The following is a 12,889-nucleotide window of genomic DNA, read 5'->3' as shown; positions in this document are numbered from 1 at the left end:
AATCTAATCTATTCAGCATTAAATGTGATTTTCTATAGAAAAAAGCGGAGCAATATACCCTCGAAACGTTAAAAACAATACTTCATACTACTGCGTGCTTTCTATTTGTTGTTTCTGGCCATTACACGAACCGATTCAAACGAACAAGGCTACGTTATAAACAGCACAGGGTGTTCCAAACGTTTGGTTTTGAGCGATAAACATTCAAAACGAGAAATGAAAATTATAAATTCGATGATTTTCCCAGAAATCCAGGAAATGAAAACTCTAACTCGTTGTTCTTTGCCAAAAAATTAACCACAATTCTTCGAATATCTTGCCAATAATTTTTCTATCGCCATTCTACCGGTCGTACCGTTTTTCCGCACGGCCCTAAGAATCCTTCCGTCAGTTGGGCTTTCCAGTGGGGCGGAAGAATTTTCCACCAACCCGCCCACCCACCTGTTCTGGCCTACATTTGTCAATGGGAGAGTTGCATCGTATCCTGGTCCGGCACCAATACAGCACCCCGGCCAGGACGACAGGACGACGCACGCACACAGCGACCGTTTGCGTCGTCGCTACCTACGCGCATCGCACACAAACGAGCGATGTCTTGTGAGAAAATTTCAAACGAAAAATGGCGAGCGAACAGAACGTGTGACCGGGCGTGTTGAGGCGTGAAAATACGGCTACCGATGGCAAACTGAGTCGTGCAAATACCGTCATTCGCTAGTGCTTTGCAAGTGTATCGTGCACACGGTGAAGAATTCCCCATTTTCGGCCTGCACGCGTGTGAACGAGCGATGGAAAATCTGCCCTATACCCTCCCATGAGTGGGGCCTTTTCCCCAGTTCGGCAAAAAGTTCTGAAACGGGAAACAAAACCTGCCCTGGGGAGCTAAGTGGCCAGTGCTACGGTGGCCATTTGGTGCAAAATTAAAGTGTACTATCTTCAATTAGGGCTCTTCGACCGTATCCTGTGCGCCCCAGGCCCGCCAGCCCCGTCGTGTCGCAGGGGTCGGAAAAATCGATACACCCGACGAGAACCGGCACCAATTCACGTTACACCATCATCGTCATTCGACGTCGTCATCATCTCCAAAATCAACGGTGGCAGTCGCCGCTTTGCTGATGCGTGCAATTAGTGCCGTGTGAAGTGATATGTTTCTGGTGGTTTCTAGTGCGCAATCTTAGTTCTTTACCTTTACTGATAATTCGTAGTGCGGATGATAAAATAGTTCCACTCTGTCTGGCCCCACACGGCCACCCTCGGTAATGATTACGGTCGCATTGGCGCAGCGCGATAAGCAAGATCGTTCCGCATTTGCATAACCGATTGACGGAATGGTAATCTTCGCTCGAATGTCCACCAAAAGTTGAACCGTTCCGTGTTTGCCCCCTTGGCCCGCGCACGTGTGTGGCTCTGTGTGTGATCGCGTCTTTTTCTGGAGCTGTTCCGCCAGTGTCGCGTACCGTTAAATCGATTTCCTGACGCAAGACGGGAGCGCCCATGTGACCCAGACCATGCCGTCTAGCGCGGTGGTAGTAGACGGAGTGGGTGCGTTTGGGCCGCTCTGCCGCGCCCACTGATTGAACATCTTCCGCGTGCTTCCCCATGCCACTAGCGCGTGTGCCCGGCGCGAGAAGCGGGAACGGGTTAGCGTAGATAGCGTGACCGGTGGCGAGCCGGAAGCTGTAGTGAAACAGCGATATTTAGTGAAATATTTTTCTTTGCGACCATGGTATACTAAAAAGCAGTCAGAATTGATCCCAACAGCTTAGTCTACCAAAAATATAGGAAAATGCAGACGATTCGCAAGAAGACCAGTCCGTTGAAATGTAAGTACGATTACCTTATCTACCTACCGTACCTTATTTACCTTTCAGGAACAATCTACGGTCTTCCTTCAACGTGTTATGTGCAATACACATAAATCGTTTCGTTGGTTTATCGTTGTTCGAAATCATTTTTTTCAATACACAAACTTTTGATACAACCTGCTACTGAATTCCTTAGTGCGATAAGAGAAAACTGAATTCAACTTACAAAAAAAAATCGCTGGATAAGTGTCTGTAACGCACGTAACGCATCGTTCCTCAACGGCGGTTCATTGGGTATTGGGTTCATCGATGTAACGCCTTACGAGAGTAAAAAAAGTTTGTGCTAATGTGAAGAGAAATACAGAGAGCGGGAACGCAGAGTCAGGCTGGTCAGAGGTTCAAATTTAAAACGTGAAACATTAAATTTCACGATAAAGTTTTTACGTTTTTTGGTTAAAGTTTTCGGGCGTGAAAGCAGAAAAATAGACGGGACACCGCTCAGATATTCACGGTGTTTCGTCCTCGGCCTCTCGAACTCAAAACGACGACAGCGGTTGGCTGTCAGATTGGCGTTACAGCGTTTTCGTGCGGAGCCCGGTGATGAGTCAAACAGCGGCGGCCAGTTCGTGAAAAAAGGGGTGCAAGTGATCTAAACACGCGTAAAAAAACATGCACCGGCCACTGGCGTGCGGGGAATGGGCAGCACCTTGACCCACTGGCGACCAGGCGAGGAGAACCGGCAGGCGGCCGTCAAAGGCTCCGAGACTCCTGAATGGCGGCGGCCGGATTGGCCATTCACATCACGGGACCACCGTGAACCACGGATTATCATCAACCCGCACGATAAAAAAGGTCGCGAACGAAGTGATAAACGGCGAGGCTCATCGTTTGCATATTGCACCCCTCGGCCAGAGAGAGAGAGAGAAAGCGATAGAGTGCAAAGTGTGTTTGTTATTGTTTCCCCAACAACACCAGTCGCGCCGGCGGCAGGCGATATAATTTGTTTGTGCCTGTGAGCATTATTTACGCTTCCGTCGGTCCGCTGTCCTTGGCGATCGGATTGCCCATCGGGAGCAAAGAACGCGCACAGTGCGTTGTTATCCGATTGGCAGAGAGTGTCTCTGAAGATGGTCGTTCCCTTCGCGCGTTGCTGTTGTTCCCTGGCCGTTTTCTTGCGATAGACGCCGTTCGTTCGGTACGAAAATGAAAAACACTTCCCGGCCCGCCGATAGAGGCCTGCTACGACGTAAGGATAAACCCCTGATTGAAACGATTGCCGGCGCCCTAGTTTCAGGTTTTTAACCACCCAACGGCTCGCTGATCTGTTGTCCCTTCTTCTTCCCCCTGCAGATCGAAACGAACCGGGACGGTTCTTCGGCGATGGCGTGAGCTTCAAGGCCAAACTGATCGGCATCCTGGAGGTCGGCGAGGCCCGTGGAGACCGGATGTGCCAGGAAGCGCTGCAGGTACGTAGGTGACGTCAGCACGAGCCCATCACTCGACGTCCCAGGCCACTTCAGCGGGCTGTGATGAGATACCCCAGATCGGCGCTATTTTTAGCACCAATCATATTCAACCGGCGCAAACACACGCTCTGATCGGCACAGAACCAGCGTAGCCTTCTTGGATGCGGCGATCTGTGGCGCCATATGTGCGAGACGGTCGGAGGATGGCCAATCGCCGCGATAGCAGCAGCACCGTGACCATGAATTGGACTCAATTCATGCGTCGTGAAATTATACGAGCGGTTGTGGACGATGCACACACTAATGGCACACCTCCAGCCTGGCCGCCTGGCCGCCTGCCGGATGCGCCACATGAGGGTACGTGTGAGACGGGCACACAAATCGTCTATTTTATCTGCGGCCCCTCTCTTTCGAACGCGGTCTGAAAGGTTAAATAGAACGCGAGAGCGGACATACCCGACACAAAATGTCGGAATTTGATGGCGTTTTATTGTCACGCCGGCTTGATTGGAATAGTGAATCGAATCGCAGCAACCACCGGCGGTAGTAACCTGAACCGTTTTGCGTTAAGGCATTGTCTGATGCTGGGTGCTATTGATTTGCGGTCAACGGGGAGTTTTTTTACCCATCGGAAACCATACCTCCCGTGTCGATTGTTGGGCGCCTTTGGATGGCGCGACGCATCCGGTCGAGAAGCGGTAAGAAGCATCTGTGCGCTTCCTATGTGATTGAAGTTGAAGTCCATCACTCCGCCGATGGTGCAAAGTAGCCCAAGCGGAACGCCGTACAATGAAACATGCACTAGCCCTGCTTTGGCTGCGTCCATCAGCTGTCCAATCGATGTCTGTGAACAGTCAATATAATTCGCAGAACCGCAATGAGAATACGACGCGAATGTTTCATTCAGTTGCCTGCCTCATAACGGAGTGGAACCCATTGTGGAACAGACACTGAAACATAGACCTACCAGTTGGTGCACTACTGAACGAACTGTTGACTTTTAAATTAATTTCCCACAGGACCTCAAGATGGCCATACGAGCCGCCGGCGAGCACAAGCAGCGCATAACGATACACGTCACGATTGATGGGTTACGGTTGCGAGACGAAAAAACCGGGGTAGGCAACAAACGCACCAAGCAATCGGCCATAAATGGGAGTTGGTTTTAATGTCCGTTTCGATGTCTCCCCAACAGGACTCGCTGTACCATCATCCCGTGCACAAGATATCGTTCATCGCCCAGGACATGACGGATTCGCGTGCATTTGGCTATATTTTTGGTTCCCCCGACAGTGGGCACCGCTTTTTCGGCATCAAAACCGACAAAGCGGCCAGCCAGGTGGTGCTGGCGATGCGCGATCTCTTTCAGGTGGTGTTCGAGTTGAAGAAGAAAGAGATCGAGCTCGCTCGGCAGCACATCCAGAGCAAGATCACGGCCCACGAACACCAGGCAGTGTCGGCTTCGCTCATGGCCAAAACTAGCACCACGCTGGACAGTGGCGGTGCTGGCTGTGCTGGAGGAAGCTATGGGAAGAACCATCCAAGCGATCCGCTTGGAGCGTTGGGAGGGGCATCCTCGATGCTAGCCGGGTCGAGCTCGAAAAGCGGAGCAACGGGAAGTGGAGCGACGGGCACGCTGGGCAAGAGCGAAAAATCACCCGAATCTGTTGCGGATTTGGTCGATTTAGAGCAGGAGCTGAGCTGCATCCAGCGTGGCATTACGCAGATGGAACGCATAACACCGAGCGAAGGGCCCGGCAAAAGTGTCCTCGACGATGATCCGTTCGGTGATTCGTTCGCCAACATTCCACCGGTGAGTGTGAGAGCTGCGCGACTTGCGACGGTCAAGATGATTTTTTGTTTCCATCTCATCCCATTCCAGGCGTACAATCTGTTGCCACCGCCTGAGTCGAGCAAGAGGCATCAGAAGCAAACGAATCGCTCGACCGAAAATCTTCCCAAAGCCACAGAAACTAGCCCCGTGGTGGTATCCTCAACACCTCCGCCCGTAGCGGCCCCACCGGTTCCGACTGCTACCAACACCGGCAGCACCACCGTCGGAACCTCTTCCAGTGCATTATCTTCCCATCAGACTGGTGGCGGGGTCAACGCTGGTAGCCAAGCGACACCGACCCCACTTAACACGAGCCAATCTTCGGCGCAGAACGAGGACTGGCTGAATTCACCGCCCAACACATCCCGCTTCGATCCCGACCCCGTACGCTATTCCGACGAACCGAAAATGGCGGAGGAAACGGGAAAGGTTAGCCGTTTTCTTACAGGTCCCATTTTTCTTTTATCGAAACCCTACTAATCTGGTCCGGTTTTCGTTCGTAGGCTCAGCCAACCGCCAGCGCAGCACAACCCTCGTCCTACACGGATGTGTTCACGGACCTGGATCCGCTCGGAACGGGCAAGATAAAGCCGTACATCGACAAGAAATACTTCTTTCAAGAGCTCAAAAATCCACCCAAAAAGGTCCTCAAAGATCTGTCCGGGAAGGACAGCACGTTCAATGCGAACTTTGCCTCGGAGGACCAACAGTCACAGGGTTCGCAGCTGCTGGGCGCCTCGACACTGAACGCCAGCAACATCTCTACCCTCGCCAGTGGCAGTGGGGATTTGTTTAAGGCAAACTTCGACGAAGCGCAGGCGAAGCTGTCGTCCGAATCGCACGGATCAATGGACCACGGTCCGAGCTCGGCCCCGCACTCCTCGGCGGGATCGATGATGGAAACGTCGTTGGTCACGAGCGCCTCTGGTTCGAAAAATGTCGATCTCTTCCAGGAGGATGATGATTTTTCAAAGCTACAGCTCGACCCCTTCGAGGTGCACTTCTCTCGCAATGCGTCGCCGCGTCCGGGCCCGGGCAGCAACAGCTGTTCCACCCAACGGGCAGGTCCACCGACGTCGGATGCAGAGGATACGAACAGTGGTGGTGGTAACCGGCCGGTGGAAGAACTGGGCGAGCCCGGGAAAGCCGGTCCGGTCTACAATGGTCCGTTGCAGGTTAACCTTCCGCCGGAATCGTGGGCCAGCTACATCAGTCAGAAGCGTCTCGAGCGGCAAACATCCGAGGCAAACGCTGCCCAGTCAGCCGTCTGCGGCGGACCGATGGCTCGCAACCGTCCCGCGGCCAGCAGTGTGTTCAAGCAGAACACGGTCGATGTGATTTCCAGCCTCAGCTCGAGCTCGAAGAAGATGAAACCGAATCTGTTTGGGCAAAAGTTTTCGAAACGTGACTCCAACAGCATCAACATGCGGCGCCTGCAGGAAAGCGATTCGCTGAGCGAAACGGAAACTGCCCCGGAACCGCCACCGCGACCTGATTCCGCGTCCCACATCGAACCACCGCCGTTGCCGCCGAAGAAGCAGTTTGCCGACATCGTCATACGACCCTCGCCACGGGCATCCTTCGGGAGTGATCGGGGATCCGGTGGTACCGGTCAGCGCTACGACTATGTGGGCGCGAAGTACGAAACCACCAGCCGATCGTCACCGCAATCGACCGGTGGACCCACGTCCGATGCGCCGCCGCTACCACTTCCGTCGCGAAAAGTTGGTCGCACCGCAGGTGAAACCGTCGGCCCGGGTCGGCCTCAGAAGAAGTCGAATGATGAAGAGGATTACTTGACACCGATCGCCGGCAAACCGGATATACCGACGCTGCTGCCGCCGCCACAACGCAAAGATGGTTCGAAAACGTCACGCTCCACCACTCGCAAACAGTCCGAGACTGATCCACGCAACCTCGACGAACCAACGCCACCACCGACGTCAAAGTCACCGCTCGGAGGGAGCTTCGCCAGGGATCTCCCGAACTCGTCGTTTCTGCCCGACATTACGCTAAGTCAATTACTTACACTCGGCATCGATGAACTGGCGGCCAAACTGAACGTTCCCGTTTCGAAGCTAAGCACCATGACACTGGTGGAGCTGACCACGTACCTGTCGGAGTTTATCGAAAACAGCAAACAGCCGGCGATGGTGGCGCCCAAAGCGAGCCAAGACACGGCCTCCGGCCACGAGGGAAGTGTTAGCGAGTCACCCGTCTTCAAGGTGAACTTCGACGATGCAAACGAGTTCGTGGCCAAGTTCGACGACAACTTCGGCGAAGACGATCGCCGCGATCGCAGCGCCGTCGGCCCACCGTCGTTCGTAGCCAACTTTGATGATCTCAATCTCCAGCATCCGGCAGGTGGCAGGGTTTCTGCGGCAGCGGCCACGGGAGGGTTTGGCACAACAACAACACCTGCCACGTCCTCTGTCGTCGATAAGTACGCCGTGTTTCGTGAGATAATCGAACAGGACATCGGGGCAGGGGATGAAGTCATCCCCGACGAGCCGGTTGATCGGGAGCGGGAGCAGGAGCAACACGCAAGGTTGGATCTGCAGCGTGAGGTTGCGTCCGAAATGAGTCGCCTTTCGCCGGCCTTCGGCGCAGGCGAAGGATCATCGCCGTCTCCTTCCGGCGGTCAGCTGAGTAATTCGTTTGCCACTGCTGCCACCGGCACAGCAACCAGTCCCCTTACACAGCTGCCGATGACAAAGATCGACACCAAGATAACGGAGGTGATCTCCCACGCCAAGGATCGCTACGCAGCCCTGCGCGACATCATTCTAGTGGAGGATCTGTTCGAGAAACCGGCCCCGATTGCGCGCATGGAATCGTCCTCGTTCGAGGAGCGCGAGCTCGAGCTGGACGATGGCAAATTTGAAGCCAACTTTGACGATATGATCGGCGGGAACGTGGGTACCGGTGGCTCGCCGGAAATTAACATCTCTGACGCGGAACCGAACGATGCGGGCACCCCGGATCAGGCAACGACGGTGAGTGGCATCAGTTTGCTGCGCACCACGAACGCTACACCGCGCGAGGATCTCGAGATCGATGAGCTTATGCAGCAGGCAGTTTCGAACCTATCATTGCACGGTACCGATCAGCAGCTGTCGCCCGCTCCGACGGCAGGTTCACGCACCCAGCCGCAGGGCCTGGCGGTAAAGGGTAGCCCATTGTTGGTGTCCCACAGCTCCACCTCACCGTATCGGCCACCGACTTCGACGTCAACGACACTGTTGAATGATATGATCGCACCCAAAAGCAAGTCACCTACGTACGCGGCCGACACGCTGAATCTGGTGGCTACCGGCAAGGGTGGCGTAATCGACACGAGTACCTCACCGATTCCGCTGGGACAGAAGCAGCAACAGCAGCTCGGCATGGTCAGGAGCCCGATTCTCAAACCATCGTCGCACGGGCCACTGCGTGTCGGCGATGAGGTCATGAAGGGTATGAAGAAAAAACCCACGCCAGCACCGCGGGGCCAATCGTCCAGCGAAAAGCGATCGTCCGGGTCGATGAGCGACGGTGACGATGAAACGTCCCCGGAAGGTGGTGACAACAACGAAGGTGGGTACCAGCCGTTCCCTCCATTTGGTCCCAAACGGGTGTATTGGAAGTGATTCACCAGCCAGCATTCGCTCATTCGGTTCCATTTTCAGGTGGGAAAATGTCGCGAAACACACCGACCAATGCGACCGAATCGTGGGCTGTGTTCGATCATCCGGAGCCTCCGATGGGCCAGCACTCTTCCAAACACCGCCACACCGATCATCGCCACGAAACGCGCAACGAACTGGCAAGACGTACGTGTGGTTTGTTGTCGCGCCCGTTTGTGTCGCCCTCCCCCGTTTATGCATCTTTCCCTTTGTAGGTGGTGGTGATAAGAATGGTCCCGAATCACCGTGCTCTTCCGATGCGAAGGACGAATGGACGAAGGCGGCCGATTTGCGTGAGTACGGTCGGCGTTGGCCAACCAAGGGCCACACGTCGTCCTCGTCGCGCGACGTTAGCCCTTGGGACGAGGAAGGACCGGACTACCGGAAGCGGCCCATGCACGGCGGATCGTCGACGGCGGACATGCGCCATCATCATGCCACGTCCGGTGAACGTTATCACCATCCGCGGATGCCACCGCGTCGCATCAACTCGAATGACGAGGAGTACGAGGACGAGCCGATGAAGGATCAGCGGTCCGGTGTCGGTGGCCGGCGAAGAGGCATGAAGGGTGGTGCTGGGTCGCGTAGTCGTGATAACTTCGAAGATGAACACTGGTACCATGACGGTGGACATCATCCGACTTGGGCGTCACCGACGGACGATGACGATTCGCGGCAGGCGACCGGCGGTGGCGGCGGTGAGCGTGGTTCGCGATCGTTCGATCGGAACGTCTACGAGCGCAGTACGTACGGGCCACCGTACGAGAAGCGGGAACCGAAGAGCCTTCCACCGTACGACCGACGGGAGTACAAGACCTACGACAAGCGGAAGTACTACCGTGAGCGGGAACCATCGCGGGGCAGTGGAAGCGGTGGGCGATCGAGCTACGATTACGACCCGTACGGTGGTGAGGGGTACGGTCGACGATCGGACTACGATGACGGGTACGAGAGGCCGGGGTGTCGGGATTCACGTGAAGCCCGGGAATACTTTTACGAACGCGATCGGAAGAGCTTCGACCGGGAAAGCAACGAATCGTACGACAGCCGCGAGCGGCGCAGCTTCGGCAGTGGCGATCTGTATGGCAGCTTGGACAGTCGGGCCGAGTACCGAGAGCGGGAGCGCGATCGGGATCGCTACTTGTCACTGGAAAAGAGCCGCTCATTGCGCCGCGGAATGCGTAACGCCGGAAGTGCTCGATTGGACCAGGAGCTCGATCAAGACTCGGAGGGTGATCTGATCGGTGGTACGATGGGACGATCGTCGGCAGGTGGTGGCGGCGGCGGCCTTCGGGGTCCCGATGGTGGTGTAAACAGTTTACACCGATCTAGTCAGAACATCGGTGGGCGCGCCAGCAAGCACCAGCCGCACCACCAGCAGATGCTGCTGGACGATGACGTTTGGGGCGTGGCCAAGGGCGCCGCTCCCTGGAAGCGGCCGTCGAGTGCCACGGAACAGGAGCGCCGCTACGAAGGCGTGCGCCAACGGAGTGGTGGACCGGGACACGGTGGTGCCGCTTCATCGAATCTGGCCGGTTCGGACGGGGAGAAAGATCGGCGATTCCGCAAAAAGAGCCGATCGAGAGCCGGCGAGCGGAAAGAGCAGGAGCTGCGCTCGTCGAACTACGCCACCATGCGGTACCCGTTGCGATCGAAGGAAGATTACTTCGACTTCGATGCCGTGGAGGGTGGCCGACGTGGCAGCGCTGGCGGTGGTGTCGGCGCACTCGACGATGACGACGATGACGAGGACGACGAAGGTGGTGGCGGTAAGGGCGGGATGCTCATGCTGGACGATCCGCTCGATGAGAGCCCCGCTTACTACGGCCGTCGACAGCCAGCGAGCGGTGGTGGCGCCGGTGTTCCCTATTACGGCAAACCCTCGACAACTCCACGCCAGGAAGGGCGCCTCGTTAGCGATGCACTGATTGCGCAGGAAGCGAAAAAGATGTCACGCTACGAGTACGAAGAGGAGGCACTCCGGCGGATGAAGAAAAGCAACAGCCGCGATCTGTACTTTGAAGGGTCAGAAAGCAAGTATGGGGCCGGTAGTGGTGGCGGTTATGGAACTGTGACGCCCCCGAAGAGCGCTTCTGGTAAGAACCATCATGGCGGGCGGATGGATTTCGAGTTTGACGAGTTCGGCGACCCGCTACCCAGCTCGGGTGGTGGTGGTGGGAAATTTATCTCCAACTACGACCCTCCCGGTGGCGACGGTTTTGAAAGTGACTTCAACTCTCCTCCGACAATGGGAACCGCAGCGGCGGCACCGAGTGTCGGGTCACTGATGATGCACGGTGGTAGTGGACACAAATCGTACCGTTTCTCTAACGACTTCTCAGGGGACAAGGAGCGCGCTCACTACGGTCACGAGCCTGCTGGTCAAGGTTATCATCATCATCATCGGCAGCAGCAGCAGCAGCAGCAGCAGCAAGGATCACATTCGTCACATCACTATAAAAGCCACAGTGCCAGTGGTTATCCTGATCCGGCCACGGAATATTCTCACTCTCATCACTCACAATCGTCAACGACATCGCCCCCATCGGCACCTCCGTCGGCCCCGTCGAGTGGATCGAAGCTACGGTTTAACGAAAACGTCACCGTCTCGAAGTTCGACGCCGAGGCGACGACAATGTTTGAGGACGACTTTGCTGGACGCTCGGATACGGAGCAGGACTTGGCCGAGCAGCAGCAGCAGCAGCACGGTTGGCCATCGGCAACCAGTCCCGGACCACTGGTCGCTTCCCCAGCGGCAGTAACGCTCCAGACGGCACCGGCAAGCAGCAACAATGGTAGCAACAAAAAGATATTAAAAACTTCTAGTCATCCGTCGGCACACCATCAGCACTCGCAGCAGCAGCAGCAGCAGGATAATATTCGCAAGTCGGACAGTATTAACATTTTTGCCAAAAAAGTCGACGATCCGTTCGAGGACGATGATTTCTTCTCCTCCCAGGGCGGCGGTGGGGGTCGTGATCCGTTCGGAGCGGGCGGTCCACCGGCCGGATCGGGAGGATCGAATGATCCGTCGGCGGCGGTGCCCGGAGGGACTGGTGGCTGGGACAAGAACTTTGCCAACTTTGACGACAACATCTGATTACTCGGTAGCCTGATGATGGATGGGAACTTCCTCAGTCGCCAGTTGGGGCGAAGTTTAAGCGCTCGGCAACAGTACCAGTACTGCTGCCAGGGCGAACATCAGCGCTACTCACTGGCCAAAGACATCCGGAAGCTGTACATGCGCATCAAGCACTGCAACCGGTACCAGGTGTTTGTGTGAAGCCCTCTTCCCTTCGGGTGTCGCTGCTGGCCCCGGGCGGGCGACGTTTGTTAGCAACGGGACGGGAGCAATACCCACAGATAGGTAAATAGGTAAACGAATCGTGTTTGGTGATTGCGGAGGCCTGGGCCATTATCATCGTGTAAGGAACACTAATTTGTGATTACTCAGTACCCGAACAGTTTGAGCTTTAATTGCACGCCACCTATCATCCTCATCATGCGCGGGCCTGGCCAACCGTACGGGTGACCGTAGGGTTCTGTGATTTTGTGAGACGTAGCCGTTTTTATTTAGCATAAGTTGAGATCCGTTTGGTCATTGCCGTGTGCTTGTTCGCATCCATATCAAGAGACCCACGTACCGTCGTACCGTAGCTTCGCTTTAGTTCAATTATACTACACACTAGACAAGATTAGGAGGGCGGGCTCGGCTTCGGAGATATTACATAGTAACGAATTTTTAGTGAAGAAGGTCGCTCCGTTAACCAGAATCTGCTGCTGCTGCTGCTGCTGCCGTCGCTAGTGAGAAACCGGGAGCCCAAGGTGATTGCCATTACGAAGCGAAACAAACGGATGGGGACGACTCTGTTGGCACTCCTCTACGTTAAGGATCTACTAAAACGTTGCCCGAAACTGGCAGCGGCCCTATTACGCTAGCAGTACTGTGTAATTGATTTTAAATGTTCTCAACTCCACGCCAATACTCTACCACTCCGCCAGTCATTACTATCTATTGCGCAATATTAGAAATTAAACACTGGAATCGAAACCGAAAGGAAAGAAACATTCTCGAAAGCACATAAGGGCGCTGCGTGTGGCGTATAGTTGAATCTGAATCTG

General features: G+C 55.3%; 1 protein-coding gene across 1 annotated transcript; it reads left to right on the top strand.

Annotated features, from left to right (window-relative positions):
- The first annotated feature begins 3,005 nt into the window (after positions 1 to 3,005).
- LOC131208857 (protein disabled) lies at positions 3,006 to 11,867 on the top strand. Its single transcript, XM_058201772.1, has 8 exons — positions 3,006 to 3,048; positions 3,153 to 3,268; positions 4,288 to 4,386; positions 4,464 to 5,081; positions 5,151 to 5,531; positions 5,606 to 8,678; positions 8,771 to 8,914; positions 8,983 to 11,867. Exons 1-8 carry the CDS (start codon positions 3,006 to 3,008, stop codon positions 11,865 to 11,867), a joined length of 7,359 nt encoding a protein of 2,452 aa, XP_058057755.1.
- The last annotated feature ends 1,022 nt before the right edge of the window (positions 11,868 to 12,889 follow it).

This window comes from Anopheles bellator, chromosome 1, assembly GCF_943735745.2.
Source record: "Anopheles bellator chromosome 1, idAnoBellAS_SP24_06.2, whole genome shotgun sequence".
In the NCBI taxonomy this organism is placed as follows: Eukaryota; Metazoa; Arthropoda; class Insecta; order Diptera; family Culicidae; genus Anopheles; species Anopheles bellator.
Note: the sequence above shows the minus strand (reverse complement) of the source record. Positions and strands in the feature narration are given on the sequence as shown.